This window comes from Protopterus annectens, chromosome 17.part0 (assembly GCF_019279795.1).
Source record: "Protopterus annectens isolate FY-2018-M chromosome 17.part0, PAN1.0, whole genome shotgun sequence".
Lineage (NCBI taxonomy): Eukaryota > Metazoa > Chordata > Ceratodontiformes > Protopteridae > Protopterus > Protopterus annectens.
The window spans coordinates 825730567-825754030 of NC_056751.1; the positions used below are offsets into that span (position 1 = coordinate 825730567).

Below are 23464 nucleotides of genomic sequence, written 5' to 3' on the forward strand. Positions count from 1 at the left end.
GTCATACCGGGAAAAACAAGGTTACCTAGCTACCAAATAGGTGGCAATCCACTGAGTACAGAAGAAGTTATCAGGGACCTGGGGACCCAGGTTGATAGTAGTCTGTCATTCGACACCCATGTAGCTAAAGTAGTTAGGAAGACCTTCTACATTGCCCACCTTATCATGAAGGGATTCTCATCTAGATCAAGGGAGGTCATAGTCTCCCTATACTCATCACTCATCAGACCAATGATTGAGTACAATGCCCCATTCGAATGTATCTGACCCGACACTTGCAGCAGCTGGAGAGGCCACAAAAGTTCCTCACCAAAAGGATAAAGGGTCTCAAACATCTGTCCTATGCTGCCCGACTGAAAGAACTCCAGCTCTATTCAGTAAGCGCTTGCTCAGAGGCGACCTTTGCCTAACATACAAGGCCATGTCAAACCCAGATTTGATGAATATGCTTCACCTCAAAAATCTAGATCCGTCAGAGCCACAAGGGCGGGAGACTTAAACCTCGACACGGCTATTAATAGGGCGTGCTGGAGGGATAGATTCATCACCCAAAGACTCCTATGCTGTGGAATAAAATCGGTATATGTGAGGCAGAGCACGCTGGCCTTGTTCAAGAGAAATCTTGACCAATGGATGGGAGATCGCAGATATACCCCAGGGATTACCTCAGTGTCACTGCTCAACAGAGGCACAGCAAAATAATGGGTATAGTTCCCCATACTAAAGGGGTGGCGTAAGCCACAAAACTATGGGCTAGGCTTGTAAATGCCCTCGGGCAGATAGCCTAGTATGAACCTATGAACCTATGAACCTAAAAGTGGTTAGTAATGATGATTTGTGATCAAGCATCACTTGCCAAAGTGAACTCTTTGCATCCAAAACACAAAAAAACAGTGGCATTTGGTATTACAGCTACAGCCTCTTCAACTTTGTGCATTGGATGATATGGTCTTTTCAATGCTTTGTTCAAATCTCTTGGGTCAATCCATATTCTGATTTCATCTGAGCCTTTTTTGTGGGCTGCTACCATAGACAATACCCATTCAGTTGGTTCTGCAACTGGACAAATCACACCTTGCTGCACCATTTTATCCAACTGAGCCTTAACTTTGTCTTGCATAGCAAGGAACTCTTCTTGCTAGTCTGACTACTGGGGTGACCTCTGGGTCTCACTTCATGGAATACACTACTGGAACTTTGTCCAACCTATCATCGAAAACATCAGCATATTCTGAGAAAATGACTTCAGAAAAATTAGAATTAGGAGATGCACTTATGTGATGGAACTTCTTTGGTAAAAGAAAGCAGATTAATTCTCAAACTATCTTTGAGACCCAATAAAGACTATATTGGTCTTCTGACTACATAGAACAACAAGTTGTAACAGTTCTTGGTCAAATAACATGAAAGCATCACTAAGCCTTCGGTTTAAATCTCTTCACCTACATAAGCAACACATTTCGCACTACTGGCCACAATGAGTTGGTCATTAGTTCTCACTTTAGCAAATGTGTCTGCTGATATAACATTACACTTTGAACCAGTGTCTACTTTAAGCTCTGTGGATTTACCATTGATCCGGAGCATACAAAACACTTCGCTTTTTGTCAATAAATTCACTGCATCAACTCTTTCACCAATTACTAATACACCATCCACATAGAAAGCTGACTGCTACATCTCTATTTGCTCAACCTGCTTTTTTTGTGACCTTTCTTTACTTCTGTATGAGGTTTACTCGATTTGCAAACTTTTTGGAAATGGTTCCATTTTTTACACTTGTGACACTGCTGACCAAATGCTAAACACTTCTCTCTTTTAGACTCATGATTTGCACCACAATTGCGACACTTAACAATAAAGCTGGACTTGGGTTTTGCTGATTCATGCTTGTACTGTACTGAGCATGTGTCTTTAACTGAACTGGTCTTAGAACTTGCTGGAAAACTATGTGGTGTCCTTGGTGAGCCAGCAGGGGTTGTGGCTGCCATGTGCTTAGTCGGCCTATTTCTTTTTGCCAAGTGTTGCATACTGTCTACATTTGCTTTGAAGCCTGTTGAAACTATACTCTTGTCACTTGCAAGCATACTTGTGTGTTTTTCTGTCACTTCATGGATTTGACAACTCTCTATGGTTTACTCAATGTTAAATCACTATCACGAAGCAAGATCTTTCTCACAGCAGCATTATCAATACCACACACGAGCCTGTCCTTTATTAACTCATCTTTTAAGTCACCAAACAGGCATGTTTTAGCCTTGTTTCTCAGAAGAGATATACAAGCTACAAAAGTTTCCCCTGGTTTCTGATCTCTTGTGTAAAACAAATGCCCCTCTAATGTAATATCTGTCTGGGGGTTACACATTTCTCTGAACTTGCACTTTAAACACTCGGGTCTTCCCCTGACTCAACCTGTACAACAATACAATGGTGTACAACAATACAATGGTTTTCACCTTCTCCTTCATATACTGCTGGTGCATACACAAACAAATGCTCTCTTTCTATGGCCTCTGACCCAGCTATGTTTAGCAAAATGAATGCCCTAGTGTGTGCATCTTCAACTGAATAAGCTGCTTGTATAAAAATGTCATACTCTTGCTCAAACATTCTCCAATTATCTGCAATATTCTGATCAAATGCAAGTGGTAAGGGCTTTTGAAATCCATCGGCCATATTAACACATGCCAGTGGAGGATTTTGCAAATAAGCACGAACACATACACATATGCCAGAAATTTATGCCAGTATTTATAACTTTGCTCAATAGCACAACGAGCCTCTGTATAACTGAACTTTGCAAAAGAAGCATCTCTCGGCACTGTAATATTCTTGAAATTACTGTATTGCATGATATCACCTCTTAGCATTACAAGAAACACATCAAATAACTGCATGATGTAAGCCTCTGTGTAACTGAACTTTGCAAAATAAGTTTCTAGGGCAGCATAATACTTTTGAAATTATTGTATTGCTAATGTCATTTATTATCATTTTAAGAAGCACTTCAAAAAACTGTACAATGTGAATAAACTGGGCAGGAGAAGCTCAGAGTCAACAACTTTCAAAGTAATGGCACTTTGTGAATAAACTGTACAAATCACAAATCACTGAAACTTCCCCAAAATGGTGGTACATTTCTAGGCAATTCTCTACAGTGTAAGAAACGCTCTGTAATGGCGGCACTGCAAACGGACATACCAGCACAAGAAACTTTTCAAAATGGCTATACTTTGACTGCACTTTACGACACAGTTACACTTTGCACACAAATAACTTTGTGAAATACATGAACAGTAATAAGCACACATTGTAAGCACTTTTACACACTTGGAGATACTTCATATAACTTTAGTTATGCCCTTGATACAATGTGAAGTCGTAGTTATGCCAAAACACAGCACTTTGCCAAAAAACATGTAGTTGCCTTGCTTAATTTATGCTTAGTGTGCCTCTTTTTGCCCTTATATTAATTTTGCTCGTTTAATCTCTTTTCATGCTCATTGTACTTTTCTTGTGCTCGCTTTACTCTAAACATGCCCGTTTTGCCTTTAAACATACTCATTTTACTTTTCTATTAATCATTTCATCAAATACTTTCACATTAAACATTTCCCTTAGCTAATAAGCCTTTTGTGCCTCCCACTTGTTTAATAATGCGTTTCATGCCTTTGTACTACCCGTTTATTCTTTTTATGAAACAAGTAGTTTGTACGTATTCTCATTACCTTTGCTTCTTTTCTAGCTCCATTTTGTGCTTGATTCTCTTAGTTTACCTTCACTGTCATCTCTGCATCCCATGGCTCCAAATCTTATTCTTTGCGATCCCAGTTCTGACACCATGTCTCTCTCCTACTTTGGACACAATAGAAGAGTCTTCATGGGTTCTGTTTAAGCAGCTTTATTTTATACAAACACATCACGATAGAAGTTTACTAACTTTAACTTAAGTAACTTGTATACAGACTAACTGTTGTAATCATACATGCTTAGTCCTTGGCTGCATTCTCAAAAATGGCACTAGGAATGGCACATGCTTGATATTTATACGTGCACTCTCAGTCTTTGACATGCTACTTAAAGATACAGTATATAGCACGTGCACTCTGATCTACATTGGGTATTCCTTGTCTTGGAAATATGGACTTCAATACATTGACTACATTTGCAATGGTAATGTCTGACAGTTTTATCCCTTCAGGATATTTAGAATAACTATCCACTCAGGTAAGAAATTAAACAAATCTGTACATACTCTTCTCCACAGTCTCTTTTGAAATGTAAAGGCCAACATTTCCTTTCATGGAATACTTTTATCAAATTATTTCCCCCCTCTAGTGCTGCCAACTATCAAGCCCATTCATTTCCTAGAATGCTTGGATTGCTGAGGCAAGAGCCAACTAGTGAATGGGCTATCATCCAGGCAGACAAGAAGGGTGGGGATGCATCTTCACCTGGACTACAAGGTGGGCCCTGCAGCAACCTGACATCCTCAAACTCCCTAAATGACACTTAGTGGCATATGCATGCCCCTACTTGCCTGTCTAATAAGGTTACTGTGTTGCGCACCACGATAGCCACAGATGTCTTGACTTGGTTGCTGCATGCTGAGTCTCCTGCCTCCACTAGGAGCCAAGCAAGTAGTAGGGAAAGCTGCCCTCTCTCCCATGGATGGACAATCTGTAATAAGCTGCTTACTCCCAAGCTCATCCAGCTCACAGGCTACTGCTCAACCCCACATTGTCTAGGCTGCCGTCAGAGCTTTTTCCATCTGTGCCACACAGCCACTTCCTCTCCTGAACTATTACTATGGCACAGACTGCATACAGACCAATGTTGTGCTTTTTTTTCTATTTACACTAGCATGCAAGGTCAATATACTACAACTTAAACTCTTTTTGTTACACATCACTGTGCCTAGATGCAACTCAAATATCCTTTTACATGTCTACTTTGTCAGAGGATTAGGTATTACTGTTTTTTCATCTTTAAATATTAAACCTGGATTCAGCTTTTTTACTCCTGAAATGAAAAACAGAACTATATCTCTTACTTTACTGATGACTTTTACCCTGGCCATCATTTCATTGTGACCTCTTTCAGGAACTGCATTTCTAAATCAGTGTCATGAAATCTCTAAAACGTACTTGTTCTTCCACCATTGCTAATTGTGGTATTATCCAATATTTTCTAGTTGTTCTTTGATCAAATATTCATGTTAATCTGATAAATATGAATACATATCATTTATATATACATAGATATGTAGTCCATATCTGTTATATGTAATTCCTTGCCTGGTCTGTATTTTACTTTACACTTCTGGAGATGAAGAAAGATCCTCTGCAATCTCAAAAAATGGCTTATACAAAGACTTTTTAAATATGCTTTTAAAGGCTTTATGGCCTGTCTGAATCTGGACTTCTTCATCAATGTATTTATGGAACTTCTTACATCTATATACTGCTACAAGCAACCCATTTTCTATTTTATCATATCTCTTTGGGCAACTACAAATGCTCCTTTTTTATTTTTTATTCATTCTGGTTCCCTAGTTCCTCACTGGCCATAAAAAGTCTTCCTCTTAAAGGCCTAACAGGACCAATCATTCTTCCCAGGGTTGAGAGTCTAAAAGTCCCTTCATGCCCCAGGGATATGACAGTAGACTGAAATAGTGTGCAAGCATGCTTCAACACATACCAGCTTCTGGTTATGCAGCACACCACCTTCAAGAGTGATCCTCACTGTCCACCCAATGAACCAAATGTGGTCCATCCCTCTGAGATGGATAAGCTGACAACTTCTTCTCCATTCCCACATCACTATGCCATCTCCTCCAATGACCAGGATACTAGTCAAAAATAGGTAGACTGACACACAAGTTAGGGCTTCTTCACTCTTAGCCATTGGAAGTGATCATCCATAAAAGTTCTTGACTCATAGTTAAACAGTCTAACAACAGCATTCTCACCTGCATCCAGATGTATTTTTAGCAAAACTGTGTTAGTGGGTGCAGTAACATATTGGTGCATGAATGAACTGGCTAGAAACAGTGGCACATGAAAGAACTGGCTAGAAACACTGGCACATGAAATCATTGGTTTGAAAAAGACTGGCACCTGATATTTATAAAAACAATGGCATATGAAACATGAAGCAGCTTAACGTTCTTTGATATAGATTCAGTAAAGACCTGAGAACGAACTGGCCTTGGCTCTAGATGATTGCCACTGTTAAACGTCCCAATGACCCCTTGTGCAAAAATGGGAAAAGGGGGTTTCAGATGGATGAATACAGACACTGGCATGAAAAACATTGGCATGCAAAAGAACTGGCTTGAAAAACATTGGCATACGAAATAACTGGCTTGAAAAACATTGGCATGCAAAAGAACTGGCTTGAAAAACATTGGCATACGAAAGAACTGGCTTGAAAAACATTGGCATACGAAAGAACTGGCTTGAAAAACATTGGCATACGAAAGAACTGGCTTGAAACATTGGCATATGAAATAACTGGCTTGAAAAACATTGGCATACAAAAGAACTGGCTTGAAAAACATTGGCATATGAAAGAACTGGCTTGAAAAACATTGGCATATGAAAGAACTGGATTGAAAAATATTGGCATACGAAAGAACTGGCTTGAAACATTGGCATACGAAAGAACTGGCCTGAAACATTGGCATACGAAAGAACTGGCCTGAAACATTGGCATAGGAAAGAACTGGCTTGAAAAACATTGGCATACAAAAGAACTGTCTTGAAAAACATTGGCATATGAAAGAACTGACTTACAAAACATTGGCATATGAAAGAACTGGCTTGAAAAACATTGGCATATGAAAGAACTGGCGAATGCCACAGAAAAGAATTAACATTACAAGCCATCTGAAAAAGGTAATAGTAAAATGAGGTAATGTAGGGGGCATTTTGGCCATTGAAAACTTTGACACTAACATAGCTCGTAGAAATACATTATTTTTACCGCTGAACATAACCCCCACTCCACCCCTCCAGAAAATAAAGTTACACATTTTCACTGTACCAAAAAACACTAAAATGAGAATGCACAGTGGATACCATAGACCCGATTTAGCTTTTGACCACAGCAGTTAAAAGAAATAAATGTATAGCACTAATTTACACAACGCAATGATCTACTAATGAACATGCCCAACAGCAGCACTGTCAGATTATAATGAAAGCAGTACATTGTAAATTTATTGAGGACATCACTAAAAACAAAAAATACAAACTTGCTACTTATAAAAGCAAACTATCCTGTAACAACGACATGGTTGAGTACAATCTCAAAGGTACTCCATTAACTTCTGAGCATGCATCCACCAAAAAAAAAACAAAAAAAAAAGGAAAAAGTCCGTAAACATTTAACTTTTAAAAATACTTCTTGCAAGAGCAGCTAAAATAAACTACAATGTATGGTAGGCTCCATGGACCCCTTTTACCTCAAAACATACTATTAATAGTAATTTAACCAACAGAGAGATGCAATAAACAGACCAAAGCAAAATCAGCACCCCCTACATTCACACATTACAAGCAAAGCAGGACATTTTAACCTTATTAAAGGCGGCATAAAAAATAAAATGCACACATTTACAACTATAAATTAAAACAATCTTGAAACAGCTTCAGCAAGTTGGCAACATGTAGAATAATAAATGCACTATGTTAACTATTAACATTCCCCCTCAAAAGGTAGACCTGTACCACATGCCCATTGACTTGCAAAAACAATAAAAATTACCCAAACAGTATATCCTAACTTCCTGAAAAAGTACAGTTTTGTACCTACCATAAATGTAGATGTTCGAGGATCCACATTGCTGCAGTCCTAACTATTGGGGTAGTCCGCTGTCCAGTCGGCCCGAATACCAAAGTATATGGCTGACGTCGGTCACGGCGCATTAGACTGACGTCAGTACGTCAGGGTACTAATGCGCATGACCGACGTCATATCCTCAGTCTTTTCTTGCCCCAGATGTCAGAAGACCCTAAAAAGACAAGGCCAAAACCAAAACAAACCAAACATACCTGCACCAAAAATATATACAATATATACAAGGGTACCAGTATATAATCTGTCCTACACAACCACACCTAAGCACAGAGGGAAGGAGGGAGGGTAAATTGGACTGCAGCAATGTGGATCCTCGAACATCTACATTTATGGTAGGTACAAAACTGTACTATGTTCTTCATTCCACATTGCTGCAGTCCTAACTATTGGGTAGAATCCCAAAGCAGAGGTAAGGGAGGCTGGCAAATCATAAGGAAGCAGGAGCTGATAACATGCCTTGCAAAATAGCTGTGGCAAAACCAGCCCTAGACTTAGAGTAGAGAGGAAGGTGGTAATGCTTAGAGAAAGTATGCACTGAACTCCAAGTAGCTGCCTCCAAAATATCCTTAGTTGCCACCCCTTAGAAATGCTGTTGAAGTGGCAGTAGCCCTAGTGGAATGAGACCTAATCCCAGCTGGAATCTCCTTGCCATGATGGGAATAACAAAATGCAATGCAAAACCCAATCCACCTAGAAATAGTTTGTTTTGACACAGGCTTGCCCTGCGAACTCAAAGCAAAAGAAACAAACAACTGCTGAGACTGCCTAAAATCCTTAGTCCTGCTTAAATAATAACGCAATTGCCTGTGTACATCTAAAGTGTGCAAAATCTTTTCCCCTTTATTTTGGGGATCTGCATAGAAAGTAGGCAAATGAATAGTTTGGTTTAAAGCCACACTAGAAACCACCTTAGGCATAAAAGAAGGATTAGTGCGTAATGATACCCTATCCTTATGAAAATCAAAAGGCTCAACCGCCATAAGGGCCTGTAACTCAGAAACCCTTCTTGCAGAAGTAATGGCCAACAAAAAGCAGTCTTCCATGACAAGTATTTCAGTTCAGCAGTAGCCGAGGCTCAAAAGGTTGTAGAGTAAGTTTCTCCAACACAAAATTGAGATCCCAAGCAGGAGTAGGAGCTCTATTGGGGGTCTTATATTCTTTGCCCCTCTAAGAAATTGCTTGAACAAAGGATGTGAAAACAATGGTGGGTCACAATCATAGTGAGCTGAAATTGCTGCAGCATGAATCTTAATGGAAGAGAAAGACAAACCTTTGTCCAATAACTCAGTAAGATATTGAAGAGCCACACTCAAATTAGGCTCCGAAATCTCCAAATTCTTTGCTGCAGTCCAAAATAAAAATCTCTTCCATTTTTCTGTACACTTTCCTTGTACTAGGTCTTCTGGCTTCCATAATCACATTTAAAACTTGTTGAGGAAGCTGAGACCTGCTGTCTTTCAAAACAGAATATGCCAGGCTGTTAGATGAAGAGAGTGAAGCTTGACATTGAGCAGATGACCGTCCCTCTGAGACAACAGGTGTGGAATCAAGGGTAAAGGCCATGGAGGCTTCCTTACCAGACTCCTCAGTAATGGGTACCAGTGCTGCGAGGCCAATCTGGAGCTATTAATATCATCCTTGGCTTGTCTTGTCTGACCTTTAGAAGCACCTTTGGGAGAAGAGGCAGAGGTGGAAAGCATACACATGAAGATTTTTCCAACTGAAAGAAAGAGCATCCACTTTCCAAGCTGTGTGATGAAATCCCTTCGTGCAAAACTTTGGCAGCTGGTGGTTTAGTGGAGAAGCGAACAGATCTATGTCTGGAGTTCCCCATGACACTGTCAATTTTTGAAATACATGAAGATCCAGTTTCCACTCGTGGGGATCCATGATTTGTCTGCTTAACACATCTGCTAAGGAGTTCTGTGCTCCGGCAGAAACCTTGCCTGAAGAGTTAGTTGCAAGCTGAGCGCAGTCTCCCATAAAATCATTGCTTGCCTGCACAATGGGTAAGAATGTGTTCCCCTTGTTTGTTGATGTACCACATGACAGTTGTGTTGTCTGTTAGAATCAACACCTGCCCTGGAAGAAGTAACTCCTTGAAAGCCATTAATGCAAACTGGACTGCTAACATCTCTTTCATGTTGATATGTAGATGCTGTAGTCTGGCAGGCCACTTGTCTTGTATCCACTTTCCATCTAGATGAGCTCCCCAAGCAATGTCTGAGGCATCTGTCGTTAGAATCTGACTTGCCTCTGGCCGGGTCACAGAGAGTCCCTTGTTTAGGTGACATTCCTGAGCCCACCACAAAAATTCCTTTTGAATGCAAGGTATTATTTGAATGACAGTGTCCAAATCCTGGCAGTGCTGTGTCCATAGATTTTGAGATACCATTGTAGCTTCCTCATATGCAGTTTGGCATTGGGAAGCACCAGAATACAAGATGCCATGAACCCTAAGGCTTGAAGGACTGTCCTTGCAGTCAGCCCGGACTGAAGAGATAATTGATGGAAGTAACTGGAAAGATTCTGTTGTTTGTCCGGGGTTAAAAGGCCATCTGGGCTGCTGTATTCAGTCTCACACCCAGAAAGCACATGTCTTGAGAGGGTACTAGACTGGACTTTATTTCGTTCACAGAATACCCTAGGCATCTTAGCACTGCTATGACATATTCCAAATGCTGTAGAAGGTCTTCCTTTTCTTGAGCCAGAATCAGGCAGTCGTCCAAGTAAGGATAGATTTGAATTCCTTTTAGCCTGAAGTAAGCTATCACTGGAGCCAGAACCTTTGTGAATACTCTGGGTACAGTAGATAAGCCAAAGGGCAATGCAGAGAACTGATAATGAGAATTTCCAGCTCGAAACGCAGATACTTCCTGCAACTTAGCCTTATAGGCACATGAAGGTAAGCTTCCTTGAGATCTAAAGTTACCATCCAGTGATCTTTGCCCAGCAGAGGTAAAAGCTGTTGTAACGTCAACATTTTGAACTTGGGAATGTCCAGATAAGTGTTGAGGACAGATAAATCCAAAATTGGTCTCCACGTGTTCCCCTTCTTTGGTACTAGGAACAGGCGAGAATAAAATCCTAGGCCCCTTTCTGGCACAGGAACTGACTGAATGGCTCCTATTTGGAGCAACAGAGAAATTTGCTTGTGAGCCTCTGTTCTTTGTAGAGGAGGAATGTCTGGCATGCCTTTGAAAGGAGGCAAGGTATGGAAATAAAACCTGTAACCGTGGTGAATGATATCCAGAACCCATTTGTCTTGGGTAATTAAATTCCAATTTTCTTTGAAAAGAGACAGCCTTCCTCCCAGAGGTGCTGCCAGGCGAGAATGTACTGGCAGCTGAAAAGGCAGGTCATTGGGTCTGCTTACGAAAGGACTGACCCCTGCCCTCACCAGAAGTCTGAGCAGGTGAACTCCTGTCCTAGGCCTAAAAGAACCTTGAGCTCTGCCCCTACCACGTCTAGACCTACCCCTAGACTGGGAATCATAAGCAGGATAAGTCCACCCCTTAGTAGGCCAATTTCTACTAAACTTGGAGGCTGTACCTGCAAAAAATCCTTAACAGTTTGCATAGACTTAGCCTTGTCCTCCATTTTCTTTAAAACTGCTTCCACAGGCGAACCAAACAACACATCAGACTGTAAAGGAGCATCCAAAATCCTTGTCTTAACATGCTCAGCTAAGTTCTGATCTCTCAACCAGGCGTGCCTCACGAAGAACAGAACCAGTGGCAGCCACCCTCGAGGAGGCCTGCACAGCATCAAAACCACACTGCAAAGAATGCTTTCCCACTTGTTCAGAAACATGAACTAAATCCTGCAGCTCTTTACACTCAATACCTTCAGCCAAAGCATCCACCTTAGACTTCAATTGTGAAAGGAGATAATTCTGATATTTTAACATATGAAACTGACAATTCAACGCCCTCATGGCTATAGTGGAAGAAGTGTACACTTTCTTTCCCCATCTATCCAAAGCCCTTGCCTCTTTATCAGGAGGAACAGGATTTTTAACCACAGAAGCCTTCACACCTTTAGGCCCCTGAGAGACAGTTTCTGGGTCTGCCCTAGGACTCTTAAAAGATACTTATGGGCGTCAGGCACCCTATAGTACCTATCCGGTTTAACTGGGGCAGGAGGCAAAGAGTCAGGATTTAGTGAAGCCTCTGCAAAAACATCTTCTACCACATTCAGAACAGGAGGTATAGCTAAAGGCCTATGCTGGGGTAAAACAAGAATTCTCTAAGCCTCTTCCTGGAATCAGAGAAATCTTGACCTTCCCATTTAAAATGCTCCCTCATGGAATGCAGAGTCTCTGAAAAAGAAAAATCCTCAGGAGGCGAAGCTGAAGGAGTAGAATCATCCACATCAGAATCAGAATAAGGAGGATACTCCTGCAAGTCTTCAACCGAAGACTCAGAAGCCTCCGAACATTGCTCAAAACTCTCAAACTCAGGTTCCACCCTAGGCCTCTTATCAGGAGGGCATAGAACCTCTAATCATAGTAATCAAATCCTCTGCCATTTTAGCATATGCTTCTTAGGCAAAGACCCTGAAACACTCGGAGAAACCCCCACTGAAGCTAAAGTAGGCCTGCCTCTTAAAGAAGCCCTGGCAACAGAAGGCGAGGCCCTAACCACCTTAGGAAGAGAAGGAAGAACAGCCACCTGAGAAGCCCCTTCAGCCTGGCCTACTTCCTGAGAGGCCACATCCTGTAACAATAAAGTTTCTCCCTGAGACTCCAAAGAAACTCCTGGCAGAACCTCCGGCTCCACTGAGCCCTCTAAAGAACCGACGTCCGGGACTGTCGGTTCTTCCACTCTAGGCTTCGCTGCTTTGTCCTTGCGCTTTTTGGCTGAAGCGGGCGTCGGAGCATCCGACGGCATTTTATAATTACAACGCTTCCCAAACACTAACCTGGCACAGTCTAACCTTCTCTTAATAGTGCGCTTGTTAAATCTAGCACAAGAGCGGCATCCAACAATGTCGTGCTCAGGCCCTAAACAAGGTATACACAAAGTATGGTAATCCCTATGAGGTATCTGTTTCCCACAAGAAATACAGTTATTCACTTTTTCTGACATCCGGTTAAATACTGAGGCAAGAAAAATCCAAAATATTCCCCAACGGGGTACTTAGCCAACTTTGATTCGGTCTGAAACTCTGACTTCAGAAACTTTCAGAACGCCAACCTGCACTCGCAAAATTGCTTCTGCATCGGACCATGCGGCAAAAAAGACTGAGGATATGACGTCGGTCATGCGCATTAGTACCCTGACGTACTGACGTCAGTCTAATGCGCCGTGACCGACGTCAGCCATATACTTTGGTATTCGGGCCGACTGGACAGCGGACTACCCCAATAGTTAGGACTGCAGCAATGTGGAATGAAGAACATCAGCATTAATTGCTCACATTTCCACACAACAAACGGCAAACTATGCTCAAACATTTTCTATCTGCAAACAGAAAGTACCCTGAAAAAGCTATGACAATGGAAATACATTACACTACATTTAAATTTAAGACTGCCCCCCACCAGAAACAAACAAAACTTCTATACACACGGTTTAGCCTTTAAAAAGTAATGCTTCCCAATCATACCCCCCAACAACAATCACAATTACATATACATACACACACAGGTGTTATATCTTTAAAATCTACTACTTGAAAATCTCAAAATAACCACTGCACAGATTTAAATACTGCGTACTACACCCCCATCTACCTCTAAACATTAAAAACTTAAATAAAGCACAATATTCCCATTTAAAACTACTACTTGAAAATCTCAAAATAACCACTGTACAAATTGAAATACTGTGTACTGCACCCCCATTCACCTCTAAACATTAAAAACTTAAATTTAAATAAAGCACAATATTCCCATTTAAAACTACTACTTGGAAATCTCAAAATTACCTCTGCACAGATTAAAATACTCCATACTACACCCCCCCATTAACCTCAAAAAATTAAAAACTTAAAGCACGATATTCCCATTTTAAATAACTAAAGCAACAGAATACTATGTACTTATCATTATCACAGTCTTTGCTGGAAAAGCTGGCTTCCTTCCTGCTGGAATGGCTAGCTGGATGACTGGCTCTCTGTCAGCTGAGTGGCTGGGCTGGCTAGCAGGCTCCCTTGCTGGCTAGCTAGCAGGCTCCCTTGCTGGCTTTTTGGCTGGCTGGCTAGCAGGCCCCCTTGCTGGCTTCTTGGCTGGCTGGCTTCCTTGATGGCTTCTTGGCTGGCTTATCTCAATCCTTTCCAATTCCGGAACCAAGTTATTAGCAGCTGTAGAGCACTAATACAAAACTGCTCTACAGCTGCTCCCTTTGTAGGGCTCTTCCGACGTGAATCCACACCCCCTTCCATCCTTGCAGCCAATTGCTGCTTGAATTACACCACCCAGACCTAACAGGGAATACCTCTAACTGCAGGTCCGGGTTGGTAACGTAGCCGCATTGCCGTGGAATAACCGGAAGTATTTTTGGCTTTTCCGTGGCAATTCAGCTGCAGTGAAAAATGTGACTTTTAAAGTCCCACTGCCTGACAATGCAGGCAACGGGATGAAAAGGCTCAACCCGCTGACAACGGGACAGGTGGTAACCGTAACTGAAGGTCATGCCTCTGAAACTACAGACCCTGAAAATGGGTACAAAGTTGCTTGAAAAGTATGCATATTGGGCCAAAAATCTGGGTACTTAATTAGCATATAATTTGAATACTGAATAGCACATACCTCTTCTTATTTTAAGTAGGATTATGGGATACTACTCAAAAACACATGTTTAAAAAACTGTAACAAAAATAAAAGCATAACATGAACACCAAAGTGTAAAATCTGAACATGTTATTAAAAGATACTGAATAAAATTTGCTTCACAAAATCATTTATTTTGCATCTGGAAAAGAAATGTGCAAAATGCAGGTCCTTCTTTAAATTATTGAGGACACCAGTATGTTGGTCATGTAGTCTGGTTTCCTATGTACTAAACAGCTTTAAAATCATATATGATGGATGGCGACACCAAGACAATCATGTGAATGGATAAATCAAACCTGAAAGTAGGTACATACCTCCAAAAATAAGTACATTCTGAAAAGAGGTATGTAAACCCCTAAACAAGAATTGGCTATGAGTGGACCATGGAGGGATGGATGGAAGCAGCAAACAAACAAAGTGGTTTCTGTAGCACTGCTATGTTTTTTGATTTCCTTTAATATGTGCCTTCAGAAAGTGTTTAGTAACAATTAGGTGCCATCTAAATTCAAGCCTCTTTACATGGCACTAAGGAACGATTCACTATAATTCAAACATGTTCCAAACATTGTGCCACGAAAGTCCCAGGCCAACAGCCATTTCTTCTACAGTGTAGACACATAAAAAGAAAGTCTTGTTCCATCTGGTTGAAATATATAATATATCCGGAATGCAAATAACACTATTTTGTCTTACAGATTTGGAAACTATTATTACGATTGTTATCTTGCCACCAATGTTATTTCCCCATTTCCAGACTTCTGCAGCTACATATGAAGGGAGAGAGAGAGAGAGAGAGAATAAAAAAATTCCAGAAAGTGGACTTGATCTTATATAGAAGCTTAATTTGGATATCCCAAGTTTTTTGCTTTGGATGCAGTGATGTGCTTTAAAAATGGAACATATTTAAAGTATCCCAGTAGTTTATTCAGGCAAAAATTACTGTTTTTACTGAAGCTGTCATGTTCTGCTCAATTTATTCAAATAAGGTTTTCTTGTTTTATTTCTTTTATATTTTTACCAAAAAGTAAAATAGCACATTATTAATAAAGCCAGCTGTAGCAAATGAAATGTGAAATATGTACTTCTTTCTCTTATCAGGAGAGATATCTCTCAGCTGTCCAGATTATTGCCTCATGTATTTGGGCTATTCCTCATAAAATTTGTGGTTTTCTAGCAAATCACAGAGGATCAAAATCACTAAATAATGACATAAATTAGAGTTTCAGGCTTTCTATCCTTCAAAAATGTATGCTAACACAAAACGTGTTATAATAGTAACTTTCTATGTTTAAAAGCAATATCTAAAATCTGTCACTACTTTTTTTTAATGTGTCATTACTTTTGAGTCTTTGTCCCTCACTACCACCCATTATTTTAGGGTCTATATCGTATGAGCGAATAGGAAAAACCACGAACGCTCACAATCTTGAAAGTACCGGACCTCAAACTTGCTATTGTGGGGGGCTGTGCCCCACACACCCCCTGCTAAATATATATTCCAACTCCGAGATCGCACTACAGTGAGGAAAGGGCAAATATTCCATTCTTCACTGTACCGTGATCTCAGAAAAAGCACATTGAGATCCGGTACTTTCAAGATTATGAACTTTTGCGTTTTTTCCTATTCGCTCATATGATATAAACCCTTATTTTAGGCTTTGCCCAGATTTCTTGTGCTAAAAGGTTGAGAGATATGTCTGGAGACCAGATAAAGACAAATCACAGGTACATACAGGAATGTAGGCACGTAAATATTTTATAATAGTATACAACTAGACAAATAATCTTTTATGTGCTTTTCTTTCACATTACCTGTATGTGTTCTGATATGTTTTTGAAGATCTCCTGAAGTTTTAAATGATTTGGTACAGTTCTCTTCTGTGCAACGATATGGCTTTTCACCAGTATGTGTTCTGACATGACTTTTTAAACCATAACCTTGAAAATACAGATAAAGATGAAAACAAAATTATGGAAGCATCTGACACAAGCTGTTGCAGAATTTTTAAGCTTTTTAATTCACAGAAAATTATTCATAAAAACATCTGAAACTCTAGCATTGCTGCTCAAAAAGTGGGAATAAATAGTGTCATTTCAAAACTGTAATACACTTGCAAAAAAGTTGCAAATCTTGTATGTAGTAGATGACAGCTAGAATAGGGAGATCACGGATATACAGTGCAAAGGTGCAGGACATATGTGTGTGCTATCACAAATATCAGGGAAACAATGCTTGTGTATCTCTGTGTGGTCTGTGCTTTCAAACAGTGTGGCTGGGTAGTGTACAGCCATGATCTACAACACGGCTCTGATCTGCTTAGCCATTCCTGCCTGATGGCCTGTGGTAAATACAGCATGAATGCTGTGCATGCGTGTGTGTGTGTGTGTGTGTGTGTGTGTGTGTGTGTGTGTGTGTGTGTGTTATATACACATGTATGTATGGGATCATCTACGACCTGCCCTATGAATTATGACATGCTGGTAAGGCATTCAACTGACTAAAACAAATAGAAAATGGCATGGAAAAAGAAAAGTAAAGTTTTAATACTATCACAGACATAGTGCTTCTACCCCATTTACTTCAAGGCTTTATCAGAGTCAAACAAAATCAGTGTTTAATACATTAAATAGAAAAACTGATTAACAGCAGCCATACAGAATTCAAGATTAATTAATTAAAAAAGAGTTTGATTATTAAATTAAATGCATAACAATTGTATACATAAAAAATGGATAATATGTTTTGATTAAATGTATTTCTTTATATCAAGTACCCAGAGGCCTCCACATCTGGAAATACCCAGTCAGTACGGAAATTGGTTCCTTGATGTATAACAAACGTTTGGAGTTATTTGACCGCACGGGCATTGAGTTGATGAGGATTTTGATTAAACTTGATGGTGACATTAAAGAATTAAATTACAGTACTGTTAACAATCTTAGGTTTAATTTATTTACTGCTGATTACAACAGAATATTTAGTAACTTGGATTTTTACTGAACGTAACCAGGATATTAAACAGTGTAAGCTCTTAAGAGACTCTTAGGAATATGCTGAAAAGCATGCTTATCCCCTTCCTAGTGCCCCTAAACCTTTGGATTCAGTTGGTGATTATATTGTGCTTAGTATTTCATCACTAGATCCAAAATGGAGTGCAGCGAGCCAAACAGGAAACCCAAACAATTTATATTCCACTCGATTTATTAGCAAAAAAAAACAACAAGCATTAACGCTTTTAAAATACGAGTACGCGTTTTCGTCCTCAATATTCGGACTTCATCAGATACATATGAATTAATACCATTTATCCCTTATATATCCAAATTAAAATCAATTAGCCAATAAAATATTAACTAAGTATTTGAATGGACAAACCAACATTCTCTCTGAGCTCATAAATATTCATGAATCAATATATAATGTTTCATTACTTTAAAATACCTGTCAACTCCATTATATTATTTAAAACATAAATATATATAATTCATATATTTCCATACATTTATAAATAAATAAATACATAAAAATATTAAATGAATATGATATAAATGTATAAATATTGATTAATAAAAACTACATATAAAATCTGATGATAACTAGCTCCCTCTACTGTAGAAATTCATAATTACAATTAAATTCTGCTGGCTCTTAATATTAATAGTGGCAAGATTGTTAAAAAATCATTAAGGCCTGTTTTTTTCCCCGCATCTAGGGTAACTTGCCACCATAATTCTTTACTTTCTAAAATTTCCTCCCAGGGGCCCCCTCTGATATCCTGTCTAATTTGTTCTAATACAAAAAAGAAAAAATTATATCCTACACAAACCCTGGAATGTTTATAAAGTGCATTAGTGTCTTCTGCTTTTAAAATATCGTAGGTATGCTCATATATTCTTTTTCTTAATGTTCTTTCTGTTTTACCTACGTAGAATGCTTGACATTTTTGACATATCACAAGATATACCACTCATTTAGTATCACAACAATAAAAACTCTTACTCCTAATCCATCTCTTCCTACTCTCAAAGTAAAGTTCACCTTCATTTATAATATAGGGGCATTGATTACACCTTCCACATTTGTATGTCCCTATTCTTCTATTTCCTGTTGGTAATAAATTCATACTTGACCCACTAATAACTCTATTATTACTATTTTCCAGGATTTTTCTTGTACTATGCCACCTTATACCAAGTGGGACATGTATGGTACTAATACAAGGGGGAAGAGGAGTAATAATTATAACAAGACAAATGAATGGAATGACTTGGAATATGACATAGAATTTCCACCTTTGAGAGGAGTTGAACAAGTTAATAATCAACAGGGTGTAAATAGAGGAAATTTTCGAATGGGGGGGGGAGATATTAGAATGTTTTACCCCTTCTCTCAGTGTGACATGTGATAAACAAGAAGTAATTTCTGTGGATAGTTTTAAAAATACATATCAAGGATTTTCTATTTATAATTTTAGTAGCATACCACTAACTAAGGAGCATTTCAAATTACTTAGTAAAGGGTTAAAATATATACCCTATACCAAGGGAGACCTTACTAAGACATTGCTTGATATCAAACTATTTGTGAGAAAGATTAATTTGGAGGCTTTTGCCTCGAGAAACAATATAAAGAAAAACAATAGAGTACATCAAGGCCTAGCAAGGAAATCTACATTTATCCCACCTTTACACCCCCAACTAAAGAATTTTGAAGCAATATTTGAGAACGAAGTTAGAAAATTTCAGGATAAAAATAAATACACTTACAATCTTAGTAAGGAAGAAACTGAGGTATTAAATGAGTTAAGATGTAATCACCAGGATAGAATCATGAAACCAGATAAGGGAGGGGGAACTGTGATCATGGAGAACTTTTAGTTATGTACTCACCATAACTTCAGATGTTTGGGATCCATCTCGCCTACATTCTGACTGATGGGTTCGGAGCCGATCCCTCGGCTCCGACTCGGCACGCTTATGCCAAAGAGCGAAGTCTCTTATTGGCTGAGCTTACTATATCCCAGGATGCACCACTACCAGTCCCCCAGATCTAGTTTGTCCGCATACATGCACACATGCACGCACTGCTTATATAACATCGTCAGATGAAACAAGATAAAAACAGTAGAACTCAAACCGTTCAATCTCTTCTGATCTCCAAGGCAGGGGGAAGGAGGGTGGGTATTAGGAATGTGCGAGATGGATCCCAAACATCTGAAGTTATGGTGAGTACATAACTAAAAGATGTTATGTGATCTATCTCGCCTACATTCTGACTGATGGGACAGCGTCCCTAGCACCTGAATCCTGGGTGGCCCACTGGAAAACACTCCTGAGTACCATGGAACCAAATGATGCTCGCCCTTTAGATGCCACATCCAATTTATAGTGGGAAATGAAAGTGTGCGGGTTGGACCAAGTAGCCGCAGCACAAATCTCAGAAATAGCGAGCTTGGAATGAAACGCAAATAGAGGTAGCCATAGCTCTGGTAGAGTGAGCTTTGATAGATGTTGTAAGTTGCTTATTTGAAGAGGAATAAGCCTGAGTTATGCAATCTCTAATCCATTTGGAAATAGTAGCTTTAGTGATGGTTTTACCCAATTTATTATCTGAAAAGGACACAAACAATTGGTCTGTTTTTGAATTTGTTGAGTCCTGTCTAGATAGAAGCGCAATTGCCTGTGAACATCCAATTTATGCAAGGTGTATTCCGCTTCATTTGAAAATTTTGGAAAGAAAACTGGTAGCTCTAGAGATTGTTGGAGACAGAGATTAGAACAAACTTTTGGGCAAAAGATGGATTAGGTCTAAGTGATACTCTATCCTTGTGAAAAATCAAGTACAGTGGTTTGATAGATAGGGCTTGAAGTTCTGAAACTCTTCTTGCAGAGGTAATTGCAACTAAGAAGGCAGTTTTCCAAGACAGATATTTCAACTCACATGTAGCAGCCGGTTCAAAAGGGGAAGATGTTAAGGCACGAAGTACCAAATCAAGATCCCACGGAGGCGCAGGATGAAAAACTGGGGGTCTTAACAGCACAGCACCTTTCATGAAGGTTTTACATAATCTGCTGCTCATCAACGGTGGGTCTATGGATTCGTGAAATTTGGAGATAGCTGCTAGTTGGACTTTAATGGTAGAGACTGAAGATCCTTGATTAAACAAGGATGTTAAAAATTTCAAGACCTCTGGTATACTGGGGCAGTAATAGGGTCTAAGCCTCTGAGTTGAGCCCAGATAGCAAACCTCCTCCACTTACTGAGGTACAATTTCTTAGTGGTGGGTTTGTGGGCCGAAGATAAAACGTGAATAACTTCCGGGTCTAACTTGTGATTTCTGACTAAGGTCGGAAGTGGAGGAGCCAAGCTGTTAATTTCAAAGTGTGAAGGGACTGGTGCTGTCGTCCCGACTGATGAATCAGCAGGTCCGGAGTTAGATCCAGAAACCAAGGACCGTCCAGAGCATATTTCTTTAGGTAGGGAAACCATACCTGACGAGGCCAGTACGGAGCAATTAGAATCATTGTGGACCCCAATTGGGAAGCTTTCTGGATGACTTTGGGGAGGAGTGGAACCGGAGGAAAAGCATAAAGTAGTCCTGTTGGCCAAGGTTGGACTAGAGCATCTGTAGCTGCCTCCCCCTGACGCGGAGTCAAGGAAAAGAACCTTTTGCACTTTGTGTTTTGTGGTGTTGCAAACAGGTCACAGCACGGGGTCCCCCATCTTTTGAAAACCTGAGCTGCTACTGTTTCGTTCAGGGACCACTCGTGAGGAGAGAGAATCGTCCTGCTTAATCTGTCTGCCAATATATTGGATTTTCCTGGAATGTGGGTCGCTACCAGGAAGCGGTTGGTAGCTACAGCCCATTCCCACACCCTCATGGCCTCTCTGCAAAGGTAAGATCTGGTCCCTCCTTGTTTGTTTAGATACCAGACCACCGACATGTTGTCTGTGTGGATAGCGATAATGCCTTGAGGGAGAAACTTGTGGAGGGCTTGTAGGGACAGAAGTACAGCCCTCATTTCTAATACATTGATATGGAGAAAAGTTTCGTCTGGAAGCCAAGAACCCTGAACTAACCTGCCCAGACAATGCCCCCCCCCACCCCGTCTGGGAGGCATCCGTTGTCAAGATGGCCACCGGAGGGGGTATAACAAAAGGTCTTCCCTGGTTCAGATTGGATGGCTGAAGCCACCAGCGGAGGTCCCGTTTGCACGTTTCTGTAATCAGTATGAGATGATTGAGGGGGAGATCCTGAAAAGACCATTGTGTCGATAACAGCCACTGAAGAATCCTCATGTGCAATCTTGCCAGCGGAACTAGAAGAACCGTGGCAGACATTGAACCTAAAAGTTGCAGGACCAACCTGGCTGGGGCTTTGGATCTTGGAAGCAGGGCTCGGACTTGACCTTGTAATGTTTGAATCCTTTCGGTAGGAGGGAAGATGCATCAATTTTGAGTCTATCTCTGCTCCTATGAATCTTATGCTGAGAGGGCAGCAAGACAGATTTTGACCAATTGAATGTAATTCCCAGGAAGCACCCAGGAGATGGTGGCTTGTAGGTTGTCTAGTAGTAGATGCCTGGTGGTGGCAGTCAGGAGCCAGTCGTCCAGATAGGGAAACACTTGGAATCCGAGACTCCTCAGGTGAGCAGTCACTACTGCCAAACACTTGGTGAACACCCTGGGGGCTGTGGTGAGACCAAAGGGCAGTGCACAAAATTGGAAATGACTGTCTCCCAGGCTGAAGCGCAGATACCTCCTGGACGCCTGATGTATCGGTATGTGATAATAGGCGTCCTTGAGATCTATGGAGCACATCCAAACATCCTTCTCCAACAATGGGAGAATGGATTGTAAAGTGACCATTCGGAATTTGGACTTCATGACGGCCTGGCTTAGTTTGCTGAGATCCAATATGGGTCTCAGGTCCCCTGTCTTTTGGCACTAAAAGAACCTTGAGTAATTTCGGATCCGATCTGGTCTGTGGGGACCGGTTGGATGACTCCTTTTTCTAGCAGCTTTGAAGCTTCTGCGGCTGCAATTTCCCTTTGACTGGGTGGTGGGTCCGGGATGTTTTTGGACGGTGGGGGTGAGTGTGTGAAGGGAATGGTGTAACCTCCGGCAATAATCCGAAGCACCCATCTGTCCTGAGTAATAGACTCCCAGGCTTTTAGGTGCTTGGCAAAATGGCACCCGACTGGCTCCAGAGCAGCACAGCCGGGCAATCCCTCATGAAGTGTGGGAGGCTGAAGAGCCACGAAAGGACTCGCGGTCTCCAGTGTTGCGGGGCCCTCTGCCGCCTCTGGGACGGCGTCTCCCAGAAAAATTTCCCCGTCCTCTGCCTCTGGAAGGGGAATCTTCCTGCTGTTGAGGAAAGAACTTCTGTGATTTGGAACCACATCTTCCCTCCTCTTTAGCCTTGGGATAAGGCCGAAGGGAGTGGAATAACGTTCTACGGCAGATAAAGTTTTTCCCTCTTGCTCACAGCGGTAAGAGTGTCTTTTACCTTGGGTCCAAACAAAGAGGACCCATCAAAGGGAGCGCCAGCGAAGGAAGACTTGAAGGCCTCCGAAATGACACAACGGAGCCAGGCTTGTCTCCGTGAGCCACGCCTGTGCCTGCCGCTCTGCCCGCCCCTTCGCCGCATATGAAATGAGCCTCATGGACGAGTTAGAAATCGAGGTAAGGATAGCCAACTGAGAGCTAACCGACTGGGCTAGCTGCTCAGGTAGGTTACCTGAGAGGGAATCTGACAGCTCCTTGACCAGATCCCTCTGTAGTCTGGGTGAAATGTGCCAAATAATTCAGGGACCTTAGAG

The 23464-nt window shown here is 40.8% G+C and overlaps 1 protein-coding gene across 1 annotated transcript in view; it reads right to left on the reverse strand.

Annotated features, from left to right (window-relative positions):
- ZNF143 (zinc finger protein 143) overlaps positions 1-23464 on the reverse strand; it is a 752158-nt gene that overhangs the window by 250776 nt on the left and 477918 nt on the right. Inside the window, exon 11 of the mRNA XM_044059280.1 lies at positions 16454-16579. Within this exon, the coding sequence (XP_043915215.1) occupies positions 16454-16579 (126 nt within the window). The remainder of the gene's footprint in view (positions 1-16453; positions 16580-23464) is intronic.